The 18,806-nt window shown below is 45.3% G+C and overlaps 1 protein-coding gene across 1 annotated transcript in view; it reads left to right on the top strand.

Annotated features, from left to right (window-relative positions):
* NBEAL2 (neurobeachin like 2) overlaps nucleotides 1–18,806 on the top strand; it is a 95,959-nt gene that overhangs the window by 18,150 nt on the left and 59,003 nt on the right. The window contains 6 exon segments of the mRNA XM_043976596.1: nucleotides 2,767–2,852; nucleotides 5,392–5,698; nucleotides 7,976–8,082; nucleotides 10,256–10,342; nucleotides 13,678–13,761; nucleotides 16,163–16,261. Coding sequence (XP_043832531.1) covers nucleotides 2,767–2,852; nucleotides 5,392–5,698; nucleotides 7,976–8,082; nucleotides 10,256–10,342; nucleotides 13,678–13,761; nucleotides 16,163–16,261 — 770 coding nt within the window.

Here is an 18,806-nt window from a genome sequence, read left to right as displayed (position 1 = left end):
ACCATTTTGGAGCTAGAAAGGACCTGATCATTTAATCTAATCCCCTCCTTTTATACATGATAACAATAATGATAATAACTGACATTTATCTAGCATTTCCAAGTTTTCAAAGCTCATGCTATTCTTTTTTTAATTATAAAAGTATTTTATTATTTTTTCAGTTACATGTAGAGATAGTTTTCAACATTTGTTTTTATAAGATTTTTAGTTTCAAATTTTTCTCCCTCCCTTTCCCCTCTGCAAGACAGCAAGCAATCTGATATAGGTTATATATGTACAATCACATTAAACATATTTCTGCATTAGTCATGTTGTGGAAGAAGAATCAGAGCAAAAAGGAAAAACCTCAAAAAAGAAAAACAACAGCACCAAAAACAAAAGAAATAGTATGGTTTGGGGCAGCTAGGTGGTGCAGTGGATAGAGCAGTGGCCCTGGAGTCAGGAGGACCTGAGTTCAAATCCCAGACTCAGACACTTAACACTTACTAGCTGTGTGACCCTGGGCAAGTCACTTAACCCCAATTGCCTCACAAAAAAGAAAAGAAAAGAAATAGTAGGGTTCAATCTGCATCCATATTCCACAGTTCTTTTTTTTTTCTGGATTTGGAGAGCATTTTCCATGCTCATGCCATTCTTTATCTTGTTTGATAAAGCCTACAAAGTTGGTAGTGTAGGTATTATTAGCCCCATTTTACACTTGAAGGAACTGAGGCCTGGGGAGGGTCACACAGCTAATAAGTTTCAGGGGAAGATAGGGAAACAAAGGAAGCAAACAGTCCCAGTAAAGCAAAATTCTGCATTTTTATAAAATTTGAATAAATAGCATTTCAAACTGCGTCACCAATAACACTTAGCAGATATTTCCAGGAGTCACTCAGTATTTCCAGCACTTTAGCTTCCAACGACTGAGTTGTTTTGCCATATCCATTTCTGGCAGAGTCGTTCCCATTCTCATTTCTCTCTTTCATTTTGGATACCTTCTCTCCTTTAGAAGCAGAGGTAGTTGGCTAATTAGCATTTATTAAGCACTTCCTATGTTCCAAGCACTGTGATAAGTGCTGGGAGAAAGAAAGACAGTCCCTTGAGAAGCTTATGCCTAGGGCTCCTCAGTTTGGGATCTGAGGCAAAAGGAAAGTAGACTGGATTTGGGATTAGAAGAGCTGAGTTCTACTCTTGCTCTATGGTCTGGGTGACCTTGGGTAACTCATTTCCTCTGTGTGTGTGTGTGTGTGTGTGTGTGTGTGTGTGTGTGTGTGTGTGTGAGAGAGAGAGAGAGAGAGAGAGAGAGAGAGAGAGAGAGAGAGAGAGAGTGTGTGTGTGTGTGTGTGTGTGAGAAAAGATGCCCTGAGAGCCACAGTTCAAGAAGGACATTGATAAGGTGGTGAGGGCAATAGGATGGTGAAGGGTCTTGGGACCGTGTTACTTGAGGACTGGTTAAAAGGACTGGGGTGGGGGTAGCCTGGAAAAAAGTCCTTGGGGACCTGATAGTTGTCTTCAAGTATATTCTGGGCTATCATGTAGAAAAGGGAATAGAGGACAACCAGTACAGGGGACATTGGGTGAGGAGGTCTCGTCAGGAAAAGCCTCCTGGTGATTATTGCTGCCCAGAAGGGCATGGGCTACCTCAGGAGGTAGGAAATGTCTTCCTTCATTAGTGGTCAGCCATCAAGGAGAAGCAAGACTCTGGCTTGGTAGGTGTGTTAGGGTTGAGATTTCTTTGGGGTATGGATTGAAGGAGGGGATGACTGAAATTCTGTCATCTCTAAAATCCTTCTTAGCCCTGAAATTGTGATTCTGAGGCATGAAGTGCTTTTTTCCCCCCAACTCTCAATGATAGGGTTGTGGGAGGAGCAAAATTACCTTTTTTTCCCCCTTTTGTTCTTTTTAAATAAAAACTAAAGAATTGGGGGCTGGGCTCCTTCACAGCCCTACCCCAAGTCAATAGCTATGTTCAGTCATTAGGAGCCAAAACAATAGCACCAAACAGATAACATGAGCACTTAGTAACCTAATAGGCACTTAATAATGTTTGTTTATTTGAATTTGGTGGGGAAAGCCCCTAAAAGTCCAGCAGGTAGCCGTTAAACTAGGGTCTCCAAAGTGAGGGGAGCAGGAAAGCCCCCAACATCCCCAACAGGTGGCCAGAGTGAGAATATGAAGGAAATTTGCATCTGAGACTTAGCTCTGAGTGAGACTGAAGCCAGTTGCTGTGTGTCTCCATTACCTTTCAAAGGACAGGGGGGGGGGGGGAAGCAGCAGATGCCTCAGGGTACCCTGGGGCCCAGAGGGGCCCTCTTCTACTTAGGGATCTAGGGAGAGATGGGAGATACCCCCCTTCCCACTTATTCCCTATCCTGCCTACTGTCCCCCATCAGCTCTGGAGTTCCCTAAAGGTAGAAGAGTAAGAGTAGTAAGTAGTAAAGTAAAGTAAAGTAAAGTAAAGTAAAGTAAAGTAAAGTAAAGTAAAGTAGTAAGTAGTAAAGGTAGTAAGAGTAAAGTAGAAGAGAAAGAGAGCCTGGGAAGACCTTGCTCTATATGGGCTGAGGGGCAGTGTTAGTATTATCTCCTAAGTCAGCTGGGTCTCATGATCCGGCCCCTGCGAGATGTAGCCAGCCAGGTTAGGAAAGGAGATGGGGAGACATTTTCCAACACACAGAGAACACCCTGTTTGTCTCTTTGAGGTGCCTGAGGGGCCTCTGGACCCTGGCTTTGGTCTCAGCCCCTCCTGTCTGAATCTGACTCTTTCTTTTCTCTCCCTCCCCATAGAGAACCTTCAGGATGTTGATCTCCTTCCCCCAGTCCTGCAGCTCCGATTCATCCACCTCTTTGGAGCCATCATCACCGGAGGAAAGGTACCGCTGGGTGGGCTCTGGGTCAGGGGTGGAGGAGAGAGAGTTAGGGCTTTGAGGAACCGCACTCTGGGGTGTTGGAAACAAGCTAAGGGAATCAGTTTCAGGGCATCTTAGGAGGCCAGAAAGATGTTTTTTTCAAGTAGCCTGGTGATTGAGGCTTTTCTCCAGGCATATGGGCTTTGGGCAGCCTTGGGCTGGCTTCTCGGTTTAGATCTGCCACCTGCTAACCTTATGTCTTTAGGCACGTCATTTCTCCTCTCTCTGCCTCAGTTTCCTTCTCAGTAAAATGGGTGGGTTGGGGGGCAGCTAGGTGGCGCAGTGGATAAAGTACCGACCCTGGATTCAGGAGGACCTGAGTTCAAATCCAGCCTCAGACACTTGACACTTACTAGCTGTGTGGCCCTGGGCAAGTCGCTTAACCCTCATTGCCTCGAAAAAAAGAAAAAAAAAAAGAAAATGGGTGGGTTGGACAATAGGATGTCTAAGGTGCCTTGCAGCCCAACCATTTTTGTTTTTTAAGATCTGAGTTCTGACAGTTTGTGTTTAAATGTCACTCTCTGTTCTCTGACATTCTATGTCCTAAGTTTCCACCTAGCTCTGACCTTCTGGGTTCAGAGGTCCCTTCCAGGTCTACCTTCTGTGTTCATTGTTCTAAGTTTCTAAGTACCCGCCTGGCTTATAGTAAACCCCAAGAAAATACTTTTTCCTTCCTTCTTTCTTTCCTTCTTTTTTTTTCTTTCCTCCCTTCCTTTTCTTTTTTCCTTCCTTCCTTTCTTTGTTTCTGTTTATTTCTTTTCTCCCTTCCTTCCTTTTCTTCCTTCTTTCCTCCTCCCCCTTCCTTCTTTCCCTCCTTCTTTCTTGGATCCGACATTCTTTGTTCTAAGGTTCCTCCTAGCTCTGACATTCTGTGTCCTAAGTTCTTTTACAGCTCTGAAAGTCTGTGTTCTGAGGTTTCTTCCAGCTCTGGCATTCTGTGTTTCAGGGTCCCTCCCACATGTGCTGTTCTCTGTTCTAAGATCCCTTTTAGCTCTAGCATTCTCACGGTTCTGTCATTTGTGTTCTCAGGTCCCTTTCGGCTCTGGCTGTCTGTAATTTCATCACTTGTGGCTCTGTATTTTGGGGTGGGTTATGGTCCTGATAGAAAGAGGTCACTTGTGTCCTCTTGCCTCTCCCCACCTAGAAACTCCTAAAGGAGACAACAAAGAGGCCCCAGATATGTTCCCTAAACCCTGGACCATAGGATTCAAGGGCTCCTTTGGAATACAAGGCAGGAGATTTGGGAGCCAGCCCCAGGTCATCTTTTTTCCTCCGTGGGGACCCCGTAATTGGGGCAGGCCTTGCTCTAGATAGAGGAGGTCCAGAACCAAGATCTAGAGGGTTTGGAGAAGTCCCTGAAAGATTTCTAGGATGTTTACAGTATCTATAAATAGAATCCCAATATAATAACTTGCATTTTTTGGTGCTTTATGGTTTGCAAAGTGCTTTGCTGTTATCCCATTTGAGCTTTACAAGAACTCTGACATAGGTGCTGTTATTTTCCTCATTACAGATGAGGAAACTGAGGCTGAGAGAGGTTAGATGGTCCTAGTTTAAGGACCTCAGGAAGCTGACTCTAAGACACTTCTTTCTTCTTTCTTTTTTTTTGGGGGGGGGCTGGGCAATGAGGGTTAAGTGACTTGCCCAGGGTCACACAGCTAGTAAGTGTCAAGTGTCTGAGGCTGGATTTGAACTCAGGTCCTCTTGAATCCAAGGCCAGTGCTTTATCCACTGCGCCACCTAGCTGCCCCCAAGATACTTCTTTCTAACCAGAAAAATAAGTCTTGGATCTAGCTCTGGTGTGAAGGTTGATTTTCATTCCTCAGGTTTACTTAAAATGGGGCGCAGCTGTAGGGGGCCCTTGAGGTGGTCTTGAATAGTCCATCATGACAGTATGATTTAGAGGGATGTGTAGAGGTCAGGGACCTGGATTCAAATCCCTTTTCTACTACATATAGTTTGTGTTGCCTTGACTGAGTCATGTAAATCTCTCTGGGCTTCCATTTTCTCGTCTGTAAAATGAAGGGTTGGACTAGTTTGGGGTTTCTTAATCTTTTTTGCCCTTGGACCTAAGGTTAAGAACCTTGGACTAAGTGGATAGAGCACCGGCCCTGGAGTCAGGAGTACCTGAGTTCAAATCCGGCCTCAGACACTTAACACTTACTAGCTGTGTGACCCTGGGCAAGTCACTTAACCCCAATTGCCTCACTAAAAAACAAACAAGCAAACAAAAAGAACCTTGGACTAAATGATCTTTGTCCCATGTGGCTCTAAAGCCTGTAACTCTCCATTCTGTCCTGTACCTGTCCCAAAAGAGAAGAGAGAGGAGTGTAAGATCACTCTGGGAAGGGGTGGAGAGGGATAATTGAAGGGAGGAATTATAGGAATTGTTCTCTAACCCCGGAGCCCTAGCCAAGTATGTTCAGCAGGTGTTTGGGAGACAGTTACCTTCTGTGTCTTGGGTTTAATACCCCATCTCTGTGCCCCTCTTCTTCCCGTCCAGGAGAATGCACTGGCTGCCGTCACCCCAGCCTCTGTGGAGGGACTGCTGGGTGTGCTTCGCAGCTGGGGCGGCCTCTCCCAGGACCCCCAGCTCCTGCGACTGGCCCTTCGGGGGCTAGTGGGAGCTGTGCACCTCCTCCATGCCAGCGGTGCCTCTCAGCGGGGCTCAGAACTCCGGGCCCTTCTGGAAGGCTACTTCCGAGTCCTCAACACGGACCGACCCCCAGCCACTACCCAGGCCAATAGTCTTACCCTCAGCCCTACTGATGGAGAAGAAGGCCTTATCATGCTCCGGGTCAGCATGCTTGGTATGTAAAATCTAGAACTTTTCTCTAGAGGAAGGGATATGGGGAGGGAAATGCCGGGCACCCATTTGCCTGAAGGTGAGATTCTCTGATTGGCACAATATCACCATCTTAAGGCAAGGGGAACAGTGAAACCAGATCTTCCATGGGCCCAGTCAGCCACAGTCCACTGACTGCTTCTCCCCATTCAACTTGGGCCTTGGACACTAAAGCCCAGAGAGATTAGGCTACTTGTCCAAGGCCACATTGTGAGTCAGGGTGTCAAGCTGGGTCTTGGACTCAGATCTCCTGATTCCCTGACCAACAATATTTCCTATTCCCTTGACTCTTGGAACCCAAAGTCTTCATGAACTCTCAGAGCTGGGAGGGACTCCAGAGGACATCTGTTCCAGCTCATACTTGAGCAGAAGTCTTCTTTATAATATCCCTGAGAAGCATTCATCCCATTTATTTATATATATATATATATATATATATATATATATATTTTGGTGAGGCAATTGGAATTAAGTGACTTGCTCAGGGTCACACAGCCAGTAAGTGTTAAGTGTCTGAGGCCAGATTTGAACTCAGGTCCTCCTGACTCCAGAGCCGGTGCTCTATCCACTGCACCACCTACCTGCTCCATCCCATTTATATTTGAAGACCTCCAGTGAATGAGAAATCTCCACTTCCCAGAGCAACCCATTCCACTTTGGGACAGTTCTAAATGTTAGCAAGTTCTTCCTTATATTGAGCTTAAATCTGCCTCCCTACAATTGATGTCCAATCATATCTTCCCCCTCCTACACTTATGATTGGTTGTTGTTTTTTTAAAATCCAGGTGTAGGACTTAATATTTGCCCTTATGCACGTTTATCTTAATGGGTTCTAGCTTGTTGAAATCTTCTTGAATCCTCATTTAGGGTCTACTCCCTCAGCCCTTTCCTTCCCTGCCTCATTTAGAAGTTTGGGGGGGTGACAGTGAGGCACTGTATTTAATTGTTTGCTTTTCCAGATGAAAAGGAGGAGGGGAGGAGGGGGAGTTGACTCTAGGCCAGTGATGAAAAGAGTGTAGGTCAGGGATTGCCCACCATTTTAGAAAGAGTCATTTAGAGGGGCAGCTAGGTGGCACAGTGGATAGAGCACCGGCCCTGGAGTCAGGAGTACCTGGGTTCAAATCTGACCTCAGACACTTAACACTTACTAGCTGTGTGACCCTGGGCAAGTCACTTAACCCCAATTGCCTCACTAAAAAAAAAAAAAGAGAGTCATTTATAAAATTTTGAAGAGTTTTATTTTACATTTGAATACTTAAGAGACATCATCAGGGGGCAGCTAGGTGGCACAGTGGATAAAGCACCGGCCCTGGATTCAGGAATACCTGAGTTCAAATCTGGCCTCAGACACTTGACACTTCCTAGCTGTGTGACCCTGGGCAAGTCACTTAACCCTCATTGCCCCAACCAAAAATAAATGAATTCTCTAAAAGACATCATCAGTGTGGGTCTTTCCTCTACCAACACAACACATCTTCTCCAAACCTTACCCCAAACCTGTCCATGAGTTTCTGGGGCCAAAAAATTCATTTCCCTGGTCACCAGCCTTCTGGTGATGAGCATCTCCTCACTTTGCTAGGGTAGTCTTGGATTACAAATCCACTTTTACTGACCTGACTACACACCACACTATTAGAAGGGTTTTCCTTTCACTCTCAATTTGCCTCTTTGCCACTTCCAGTTCTGCTCTCTGGGCCTCAGCAGAACAGATGTAATCATTGGTCCACATTCCAGCCCTTTGAGTGCTTGAGGACAGCTGTCATCTGTCCCCCAAATTTTCTCCAAACTAAAGATCTCAAGTCCCCATCCCAGGTTGGGTCCCTGGACTCTCTTCAGCTTATTAGTGTGCTTCTTCAGATATGGTGACTGTCACTGAACATAGATCTGATCTGGCTAGGGCAGATGAGAGAAGAATTATTCACCTCTTTAGCTCTGATTACTCTTCATGTCTTAACACAGCCCCAAATTTCAGTGACTTCCCTATCTACTGTGACACCCTGTAAAAAATCTGCAAAGACCACTGAAACTTCCTGATTTTTTTCAGATAAATTGCTTTAATAACCACACCTCTACCATCCTATACTTGTGAGGTTGATTTTTTTTTAACCCTGGTGTTAAGAGTTTGGTTTTCTTTATTTGAATTATGTCTTATTAGATGGCGTCCAATATTATTGAGTAAAAAATTTTTTTTTAAATCCTGACTTTGTTATCTTCCTTTCCTCTGCTCTCTGCCCCTTTCCAGATGCCATTCCAGAGATGCTGGACTGTGCTGACCGCCCTGTCCTCCAAGCTGTCTTCCTTAGCAACAACTGCTTTGAACACATCACACGCCTCATTCAGAACAGCAAGGTAGGGCTCAGCCCAGGGGGTTCAGCCCTCTGCTTGAGGCTTTTCCAAAGCTCCCACCCTTAGCCCTCACCTGCCTTTAGCTTCCCCTATGGTATCCCTGGAGGATCGTAGCAGGTGGTGATAGAAGCTCTCTTGCTAGAGGACTCTGGGAATGGGCACCATCATTTGGGTTGGTCAGATCCCTGGTCTGCCTCAAGGCAAGGGACTGACCTTAGCGACATCCCCTGGGCTTGGGGATTTGGATGGATTCAGCAACTGGGAATTCCCTGCCTGACTCTTTGCAGCCTCTTTCTCTTGGTAGTGCCCCTGGATGGGGAGCCAACTGTGCCTTCTTCCTTTTCTTCTTGTTTCTTCCTTTCTATGCCATGTTTTTTTCCTTCTTTTGCAGTTGATGGGAGCAGGGATAGACAGATGGACTTACGGGACTGGTTCCTGACTAGTCCCTTGGGAGTCAGGGGTAGAACCACACACTTAGATGCATTAGCTTTTCCCATCTTTCCTCCAGCCTTCTCTCCTAGCCTTTATCCTTTCCTTTGTTCCCCACTGTGTCTTGAGTTTGAGTTCCAGTTCTCCCAGTAACTTTCATTTGTAAAATAAAGGGTTTGTACTAGGATCTCAAGCAACCTCTGGGATCTTTAGCATTTAGGTCCCTTGGATTCCAGGTTCTCCCCATCCTTCCTCTTGTTAACACACCCAGCTCTGAACCTTTGAGGGTTTTACCTGTCAAGCCCCTTCACATCGGCCCCTAGAAATCTGGGGCATGTCCTCTCAGTTCTGTGCTGCTGCCTGCCCAGTCTTATCCTCTGCTACCTGGGATGTATCCAGGTGCACAGGATTGGTGGGGAGGGATTAAGGCTGATGGCCCCTTCCTCCCACGGTGGTTGTGAGAATCAAATGAAGTAACATTGAAAAGTTCTTTGTCTATTAAATGCTAGCTTCACAAGGAAATTATCCCTTTTGGATTCTCACAATGTACCCTTGGGGTCGTGGAGCAGATTCTCCGAGCCAGAACTGCATCAGAAATGTTGTAAAAGCTGTCTTTGAAAGGCCTTCTCATCACAGCACGACCTCATCTGCTATGGGAAAGCTGATCCCTTGACATCCTGGCACAGTACCAGGCCCTGCCCCAAGACACCAAATACCTGGAGAAAGGACACCTGACTTCTCTAGCCCCTCCCCCCTTCCCTGCCCTGTTAGCCCATGGGAGAAGAGATGCATCAGGGCAGTGGCTTCTTGGGGAACCCAGACAATGTAGACGTGACTTGATCTTGACCCACATGCTCACTGGGTCATGTTTTCTCTCTGTGAGCAGCTAAAAACACCGAATGGCATCAAGTTTGGCCTAATTCTTTCAGTCTAGCAGTTCTTGTGATAGTCCTTCCCCGGCCTTAAATATATCTGGTCGTGCTGCCCCTAGTGCAGCTGCTGGGGCCAGTGCTGCCCATCTGCATGTCTCCCCATGGGTCGTTGCCTCCAGGCTGAGCCTCAGCTACTTTAAGTTTCAGAGGTCACAGTAGTAATAATGGCTATGCTAACAGCTTAAAGGCCATTCAACCACAACAAACATTTATTTTTCAAAGAGCTGGCTGTTGTTCCTTTGCTTTTACATCACTTTCATCTCTCCTGAATCCTCTCTGCCCCCCTCCCAGCGAGCCGTCCTCTAGAACAAAGCACAAAAAAAGAGAACAAACAGTTCGGCAAAATTAACCAAGGTGTGAAAATAGTCGAACATCATGTGCAGTTCTCCCCACCCCTTGCCTTCCCTCTTTGTAGAAAAGCAGGCCCCTTTTTGGGGCCAAGCTTGGTCGTTGTAATTCCACAGTATTTGGTTTCAGTTGTTTTTTGCAACAAACATGAATTGAGCATATGCTCAGCATCAGAGATAGAAAGATGAAATATAACACAGTCCCTGCCCTCAGGAAGCTTACATTTTCTGGGGTGGGGAATACCATACACACGAATATGTATGATGCACAGTCGATTTCAAATGGGGCAGATCTAGCTGACATATTCTAGGAAAATGTGATGAGGGCAAAAATAGCGACATCTGGGTTTTCTGCTCTAACCCGTTTTCTGTCTCTCTTCCTTTTCTGCCTTACCTCCTCCTCCCCATCCCTAACCCTGCTCCTTTTTCTCCTCCTCTTTTCATATTGCCTATTGCTCCTTCCGCTAGCTCTACCTGCGGGCTAGAAGCCCGGTGGCCCCAGAAGGGGGCAACGATCTCGCCACTCAGTTACTGACCGAGCTCGATATTCAGAAGGTACCGCTTGATGTGCTGGTTTGGGTTTCCTTGGGTAGCTTTGGGGCCAAGCGGAGATGCCAGCACCATTCCCCCACCCCCAAATCCTGTGTTCCCCACCCCATGCTAGCCAAGCAGAAAAGGCTGCATGTTGGTTGCGGTTCTGTACCCTTTTTGCCAGGAATACAACATGAGGGCTGAGTTTGAATCCCTCGCCAGTCTGTTCCCAGGGGCTGAGAACACAAGTTGAAACATATGAGGTGAAGGAAAATGATGTGAATTAAAGGGTGGAAATAGGTGAGAGCCAGATTGTGGAGGGCTTTAGAGCCCAGGTTAAGGAGGCTGTATTTTATGCCAGATACCAGGGTAAGTCACCGCAGACCCGTTCTATTGGAAGGCTGCTGTGTGGAGGGTGTGAATTCTAGATCAATGGAATGAGATCCCTGCCCATGGGAAGCAGAAGAGTTCTTTGTCCTTAGTGCCATTTTAATCCTGCCCTTGTTTCTCAGCCTCCTCGGGTACCTTTGGTGCTACCAGGAGGCTTTCTGCCCATGGGGCTCTAGCACCCCAAACTCCTCATCCATGCTTTCTGTATCCCTGGTAAGTTGGGCATGATGTTGTCCCCTCAGGCACAGATCCAGCCCGTCCACATCTTAGCAGTTGTAAGAGTTGTAGATGCTTGAAAACAAAAATACATCCAGTCCCCTGGTAGCCAGTGGGGCCCTAAGCCACCTCTTTGAACATATGGTGGCTGGTGCTTCACAGTTTCATACTTGGAGCCCTTCCAGCTTGGTAGGACTTAATTGGGCTCCATTAGCATTATCCCACCCTTGGATAATATACGTGTAGAGAGAACAAACATGTGTAGTGGAATGAGGATTGAAAACTCGGTGTGAGTTCTGTTCAAGTCTTACCCTCAGTGTTTTCTAGCAGGGTGACTTTGTCATAAAGGCCATTTCACCTTTGTGCCTCAGTGCTTCTATTTATCTGTTAAATAGAGATAATACTTGTGTGAGCAACCTCAGCAGGGTGGTAAGTTGTAAAATGTTCTCTAAATGTGAGCTATCCTTGTTATTAGGGATAAATGACAGAGCTTCTATGTGCATGCGCGCGTGCGCACGCACGCACACACACACACACACACACACACACACACAATCCTGCTGCTGCCTTCCTTTGAGAACAGGTGAGGTCCTATGGCTACCAGACTGGGGTCCAAAGCAGGGCCCTACTGGGGCTGAGGGTGCTTCAGATAAGAAAGGAAAGGATGAAATGGCTCTCCATTGAAGGAGGTAGGTTAGTATTAATGCTCAAGGGAAGATCCTTACTCTCTCCCAACAGTCCCTGGGGTGAGGGATTACCAGTGCTGGCATCCCCAGTTTGGGTCTGGTGGTGGCTGGTGGTGTGTCCTGGCCATGCATGGTGGTGAATGAAGCTGGTTTTTCTTCCAGATTCCCCCAGTCCTCTCTCTGCCTGATCCTTTCCCTGTTAACCCTCCCTCATGTCCCCAACTCCTGTTATGTTCTAACCCCAACACCAAGTCATACATTCACAGGAACTGGCTCATGGGGTCAAAAGTTTCTCAGGTTGGTGAGTCACAGCACGGTAGAATTTCAGAGATAGAAGGGACCTCAGAGGGTGTCCAGTCTAACCTCTGAGCAAGACTCACCTTTCTAGCTTTCCCAAGAAGTCTCCTCTGGTGAGATGGAGCTCATTTTTTATGGGGGCAGTTCATTTCTCTTTGTGACTACTTGAATTCTTAGCAGGTTTTCCCTCACAATGAGCCAAAATCTGCCTGTCTGTAACTTCTTCCCGTTTGCTCCCAGTTCTGCCCTCTGGAGCCAAATAGAACCAATCTGATCAATCTACTTGGCTCTACTGATGAAGCCATCATCCCCTTGCTACTGTCTATTCCTTCTCCTGGTGTTCAGGAGAGAAATACCTTTGCCTGAGAGGATCCTTTCACTGTCAGAGAAGACACTGGTTGTGGGGTATGGAAGGAAACTCATCAGTGGCCACAAACTGGATTCAAATCCAGTTCTGCCACTTATTAGCAGTTTGATGTTGGGAAAGTCACTTCCCCTATCTGAATCTCAGTTTCCTCCTCTGTAAAGTAAGGGGGTTAATTTTGAATTTGTTTTTAAGGCCCCTTCATCTCCAAGTTCCTATGAGTCTGAGGAGTCTAGACCCCTTTGGATTCTGAGATATCATTATCCTCAGAGCAGGATTAACCAAGGAGGGGACAGTTGAACTCATTATTTCTTTTTTCTTTATTTTTTGGCGAGGCAATTGGGGTTAAGTGACTTTCCCAGGGTCACACAGCTAGTGTTAAGTGTCTGAGTCCGGATTTGAACTCAGGTCCTCCTGACTCCAGGGCCAGTGCTCTATCCACTGTGCCACCTAGCTGCCCCTTGAACTCATTATTAAATGAGATAGTGGCATCTGGACTCTCAGTTGGGCTCTTCTCCTATAGCAAAGCAGCATCCAAGAAGCTTCCCCAAGTTGGGGTGAAGGTTATGATAATGAGAGCTCCCCACTTCTCACCAAAATCAGTATCCCTTGTCCATTGTCCATTTCTCTATCCTCCCCTACTTCCCTGTTTCTCTGCTTGGTGGAGGGAACTTAGGAATCTATTAATACATTTCCTTGATTGTAGACAATATCAGCAGACACAGAGAGAGAAAGAAGGGTATGGGGGGGGGGTGTTGAAGGAGAAGAAGCAGCCCAGAGAAATGGGGACCAAACAAAAGTCTTGGGGCTAGAGAGAAGTGGAACCCTTCCTGGAATCAAACGTTTGGCTGCCTCAGGAAATGAGTCTGTACTCTCCCATTTAGCCAACCAGCAAGTCCCAACCTCCCCATGTTCTCCTGGTACTTCATTGCCTGTGTGTTCTGAATCCCAGTGGGAATCGGTCACTAAGCATGCTTTATGACACTGAGAATTACAGGATTGCTACCCAGACACCTGGTCCTGTCTCTCAATCTCAGTCCAATGATTGCCCCCAGCATGGGCTTCAGCATCAAAGTTTTCTGGATCATGATTGCCCCATCCCATGGATAACAGACCTTCGGTCAGCACTAAGCAGAAGAATGCTTTGGATGTATAGAGGACCAGCTGTCTTCTTTCTGGAACTGGCTGATGATCAGAGATGACTAGGACAGAATAAGGAGATAGGATATTGGACCAAAGCTCTCTCTCCCCCTGGGAAAGTTCTCAGAATGGAGAACGTCCACTTCCTAACTTCCCAATCCCCCAAAGACTAGACCCTTGGAGCCAAGCGACTGGCTAAGGAGGGAGCGAAGAACTTTGTGAACTCTTGGTCCTTTACAACTTCATTCCTTATCCTTACCCTGAAGGTGCTGGACAAGGACGCTGATGCCATTGCTGTCCATGCCGTCAGGGTGCTTACTTCCATCATGAGCAACTCTCCATCTGCCAAGGTAAGACCCTATGAGGCAGGACAAAGCATGGGGGACATCTTGGGGTGCTTCCTTCAGCTGCTGGGCAAGAAGCAAGGGGAGTGGTAGCAGTGGCTTATGGCTGAATGGTGAAGAGGTGGAGCGTAGAACAACAAGGAAGGGCTGAGAGCACAGGATAGAAGAGAGATAGGAGAAAGTTGTTAGCACAACCAAGGAGGCAGAGCAGCTTAGCTTCAGGGCTTACCTAGAAGGGAGCAATTGCTGTCACTCTCCATAAAGTCACTAACATTTTTCCTGCTCTGAAGCTGTAAGTTTATAATAGCTAAAGATCCAGAACCTCTGGCTTAGTGTTCTTCTTTTTTTTGTTGTTTTTGTTTTTGTTTGTTTGTTTGTTTTGTGGGGCAGTGGGGGTTAAGTGTCTGAGGCTGGATTTGAACTCAGGTACTCCTGAATCCAGGGCCGGTTCTTTATCCACTGCACTACCTAGCTGCCCCAGCTTAGTGTTCTTAAATGGAATTTTATACAATGACTATAAAGCTGAGTATTTTGACAGGAGGAAGAGAAATAGATGAGACCTCTTGATATCAGAACAGTACAACACTGGAGTTCTTTCTGGTGCTCCTGTATGGCTTTTCTTATCCATTTATGATTTGCTTGTACCCAGAGGGTCTTCTGTGCCAAACTATGTTGTAAGTTACCTGAAGTCTTGGGCACATAAAATAGAAGGGTATGGGCAGTGTTGATTCTGTCAAAAGAATAGTTGTCTCTGAACCCTTCCCTATTCGCTCAGATGTCTCTGTGTCAAGTGAACATAAGACTCTAAAAAAAAGATCTAGGGCCTAGTGATGAATCTAGAAATGGAATGCATTCAGATAGCAAAGGTCAGAGCATGTAGTGGACAAGACCACATAATCAGTCATGGTCAAAAGAGTCAGACAGGTTTCAAAGGTCATTACAAACCATGAGTCTTCCCAAGAATTAAAGCTGGTCAAAAGTGGAATGGCTTGCTCATGATTTGGTTGTTTCTCCCCTTTTTCAAGGTCCTCAAGTCTCAGAGGCTGGACAACTACTTGTTAGGTATATTATAGTGGGAATTCTTTGTTATATCGGCTCAACTAGATGAACACTGAGGTTTCTTCTAACTCTGATTTTTTTAAATTAAATTAAAATTTTTGATGAACAAAAATCTATTTTCCAGCTCCTACTTTATCTTTCCACTACTGGGGGAGTTGGAGGGGGACGAAACCTTTGCAAAAAATATGCATAGTTGAGCAGAACAAATTCTTTCATTGGCCATATCCAAAAAAAAGTCTCATTCTTTACCCAGAATCTATCACTCCTCTGTCAAGAAGTGAATAGCAAGGGGGCAGCTAGATAGTGCAGTGGGTAAAGCACTGGCTCTGGATTCAGGAGTACCTGAGTTCAAATCCAGCCTCAGACAGGTGACACTTACTAGCTGTGTGACCCTGGGCAAGTCACTTAACCCCCATTGCCCCGCAAAAAAAAGAAGTGAATAGCATGCCTCATCATCAGCCCTCTAGAATCATAGATGGTCGTTGCATTGACTAGACCAACTCTCAAATTCTGTGATTCTGGGACCAGGGCCTTTGAAGGACAGGATAAAAATTGGATACTCTGTAGAGTGGAGGGATAGTCATTCTAGTCAGTGGAGAATGACAAGTATGAATTAGGAACAAACCTGGAGTTTAGGATACAGGGAGAAAGACCAGACTAGAAGAAGCAGGGGGCTTCTGAGCTTGGGCTGTAGGCAGCAGTAGGGAAGAGTGGAAAAAGCATTGAATGAAGAATCAGGAGATGAGTTTGTCTCCCAGTCCCTGCACTTCCTATCTGTGTGAGCTTGGTCAAGACATTTCCCACTTTGGTGCCTCAGTTTTCTTATCTTCAGAATGAAGATTATAATAGTCACATCATCTACCTCATCAGATTGTGAGTAAAATGCCTCAAAGCACTATGGGAATGAGAGCTATCGTAATTATTATTGTAATTATTAATATTCAATCAGCTTGACCCTAAATGTTCTTTCCCACTACATGAGGTGTTTTAAAAGATTTTTTAAATTAATTTTTTCCTAGTTAACGAACATTATTTTCTGTCCCACTTCTCACCTCTAATTAAACCAAAAAAAAAAAGAAAAGAAAAAGAAAGAAAGAAAACAAAACCCTTGTAAGAAATATTTGGAGTCAAGCACAACAAATTCCCATGTTGGCCAAGTCCAAAAATTTTTGTCTGGTTGTGCATCTTGAGTTCATCTCCTCTCTGTCCAGAAGTGGGTAGCATGCTTCATCTTTGGTCCTCTAGATTATGAGTAGTTGTTGCATTGATTAGAGTTCAACAAGAATTTGAGAGAGTTCTTTCAACATTGTTTTTCTCTATAATATCATCGTATAAATTGTTCCTACAGGAAGTGTTTAAGGAGAGAATTGGCTATTCCCATTTGTATGAGGTTCTGAAGAGCCAGGGTCCACCCACTAGAAGGCTCCTCCAGGAATTGCTCAACATGGTAAGAAAGTGGGAGTGGGGGAAGGGATGGAGGAATGATGATATTTTTGTAACCAGTTATTTGGCTTACTGGATAGCAAAACACAGACTGGTCAAATTTGCCAATCTGTGTGTAAGGTTAATCTGAGCTCCCTTGTTTTGTTCAGTTTTCACCAGTCTCCAAACTCTACCAGTATCCTAAGTAGGGCACACATGCAGAATTTTTACAAGATAGGGATGGGTGGGAGTGGTCCCATGCAATGGTTGGCATCCAGAAAGTATGCAAATTGTGTCTCTGTCTCTCCTACCTTAGAGACTACATGGTATAATGAGGAGCATTTGTTTCTTCATTCCACTATCCATTCATTCGTTTTTCTTTCATTAATTCATTCATTCAATCAGTGGTTTTTTTTTGTTTGTTTGTTTTTTGTTTTTAGTGAGGCAATTGGGGTTAATTGACTTGCCCAGGGTCACACAGCTAGTAAGTGTTAAGTGTCTGATGCCGGATTTGAACTCAGGTCCTCCTGACTCCAGGGCCGGTGCTCTATCCACTGCGCCACCTGGCTGCCCCTCAATCAGTGTTTATTTAGCATTGCTTTTATCCAGGGTTTCTCAGAAGCTTTAATAAGTTAAAATTACGGGGCAGCTAAGTGGCACAATGGATAAAGCACTGGCCCATGACTCAGGAGGACCTGAGTTCAAATCCGGCCTTAGGCACTTGATACTTACTAGCTGTGTGACCCTGGGCAAGTCACTTAACCCCAATTGCCTTACCGCCCCCAAAATAGAATAAGTTAAAATTACATTAATATTTGATATATTTGTTTGTTTGGTGAGGCAATTGGGGTTAAGTGACTTGCTCAGGGTCACACAGCTAGTAAATGTCAAGTGTCTGCGGTCAAATTTAAACTCAAGTCCTCCTGAATCCAGTGCCGGTGCTTTATCCACTGTGCCACCTAGCTGCCCCCTTCAGTATGATTTTTAAGATTTAGCCAAACAAGCACTGGACTGGAACTCTGAAGATCTGGTTTAGAATCCCGACCCTGCCATTTTCTGCCTGTGTGACCTTACAGAAGTCACTTTACTGATATTGACCTCAGTTTCCTCATCTGTAAAATAAGGAGGTTAGACCTGCTGACTTCCAAGGTCCCTTCCAACTCTTAAATCTATGATCCTATTAATAAGAAATTTTTACCTGTCAAATAACATCAGGCTAATAATAAACTTGGTCTTTTGAATTGAGGGGATTTGGTTCCATGGTGAGATATTTACAGGCTTTTCTTCTGTTTTTTTTCTATTTATAACTCTGACAATCACAGATTGATTGATTCATAGGCCATCAGAGATGTATCATACAACGTCAGAGGGAGAAGGGACCTTATTCATTCATTTAATTTTTTTTTTATTTTTTAGTGAGACAGTTGGGGTTAAGTGACTTGCCCAGGGTCACACAGCTAGTAAGTGTTAAGTGTCTAAGGCTGGATTTGAACTCAGGTACTCCTGACTCCAGGGCCGGTGCTCTATCCACTGCACCACCTAGCTGCCCCAGTTCATTCATTTAAAAAAAAAACCCATGCTGTATTCAGAGTCCTGTGCTGAAGAAGACATAAAGTTTAGATAAGACACACTCCCTATCTATAATCTAGTGGGGAGACAAGAGACAAAAATGAGTATGACGTAGTGGAGGGATACAGGACAAGGTATCATGTGTCATCTTTACCCTCCGGGTGGAATCCAGGAAGCTCTCCTGGAGGAAGTGGCATTTGAATCTCAGGGAGGGTAGAAATCTGATCTACCTCTTTTGATTAAGGTCACTACTATTCTACTGGTCACCCAAATTCCTAATCTCTGTGCCACCCTTGACTCCTCGCTCTCACTCACCCCACCCCCATCTAAACAGTTGCCAAATCTTTGTTTCTGCCTTCATAACATTTCTCCTCTCTCTCTCTCTCCTTTCAAGTCACATAGCCAGCAGCTACCCTATGGCCTGGATTAAGTGTAATAGTCTTCTAAATTTGTTTCCTTGCTTCAAGTCTCTCTCTAGCTACCAAGGTGATTTTCTTTGAGCTTTGGTCTGACTTAAGCAAAATTCCTACTAAATAAATTCTAGTGACCCTTCAAAACCTGCCCCAACTGTGTGACCCTGGGCAAGTCACTTAACCCTCATTGCCCTGCCCCCCCCCAAAAGAAGAAAGACAAAGCCTGCCCCCAAATCTTCCATAAATTATGGCCTCATTACGTCTTATTCCACTTCATACACACTCTGGTCTAGCTAAACTAGCCTTTTTACTGTTTTTCAAGAGCCCCTAGGCGTAGAGTCTGAAAAACTTATCTTCCTGGATTCACATCCTAGACTCAGATTCCTCCTAGCTTTGTGACCCTGAGCAAGTCACTTAAGCTCGTTTCCCTCAGTTTCCTTGTCTGTAAAATGAGTGAGAGAAGGAAATGACCATCCAGTATCTTTGCCAAGAAAACCTCAAATGGGGTCATGAAGAGTGGGACACGCCTGAAATAACTAAACAACCACACAAATTATAATTAAGTGCCATTTCCCACCTCTTACCTTT

Source organism: Dromiciops gliroides, chromosome 1 (assembly GCF_019393635.1).
Source record: "Dromiciops gliroides isolate mDroGli1 chromosome 1, mDroGli1.pri, whole genome shotgun sequence".
Classification (NCBI taxonomy): Eukaryota; Metazoa; Chordata; class Mammalia; order Microbiotheria; family Microbiotheriidae; genus Dromiciops; species Dromiciops gliroides.
The sequence above is the reverse complement of the archived record's forward strand: the minus strand, read 5'-3'. Positions and strand labels throughout refer to the sequence as shown.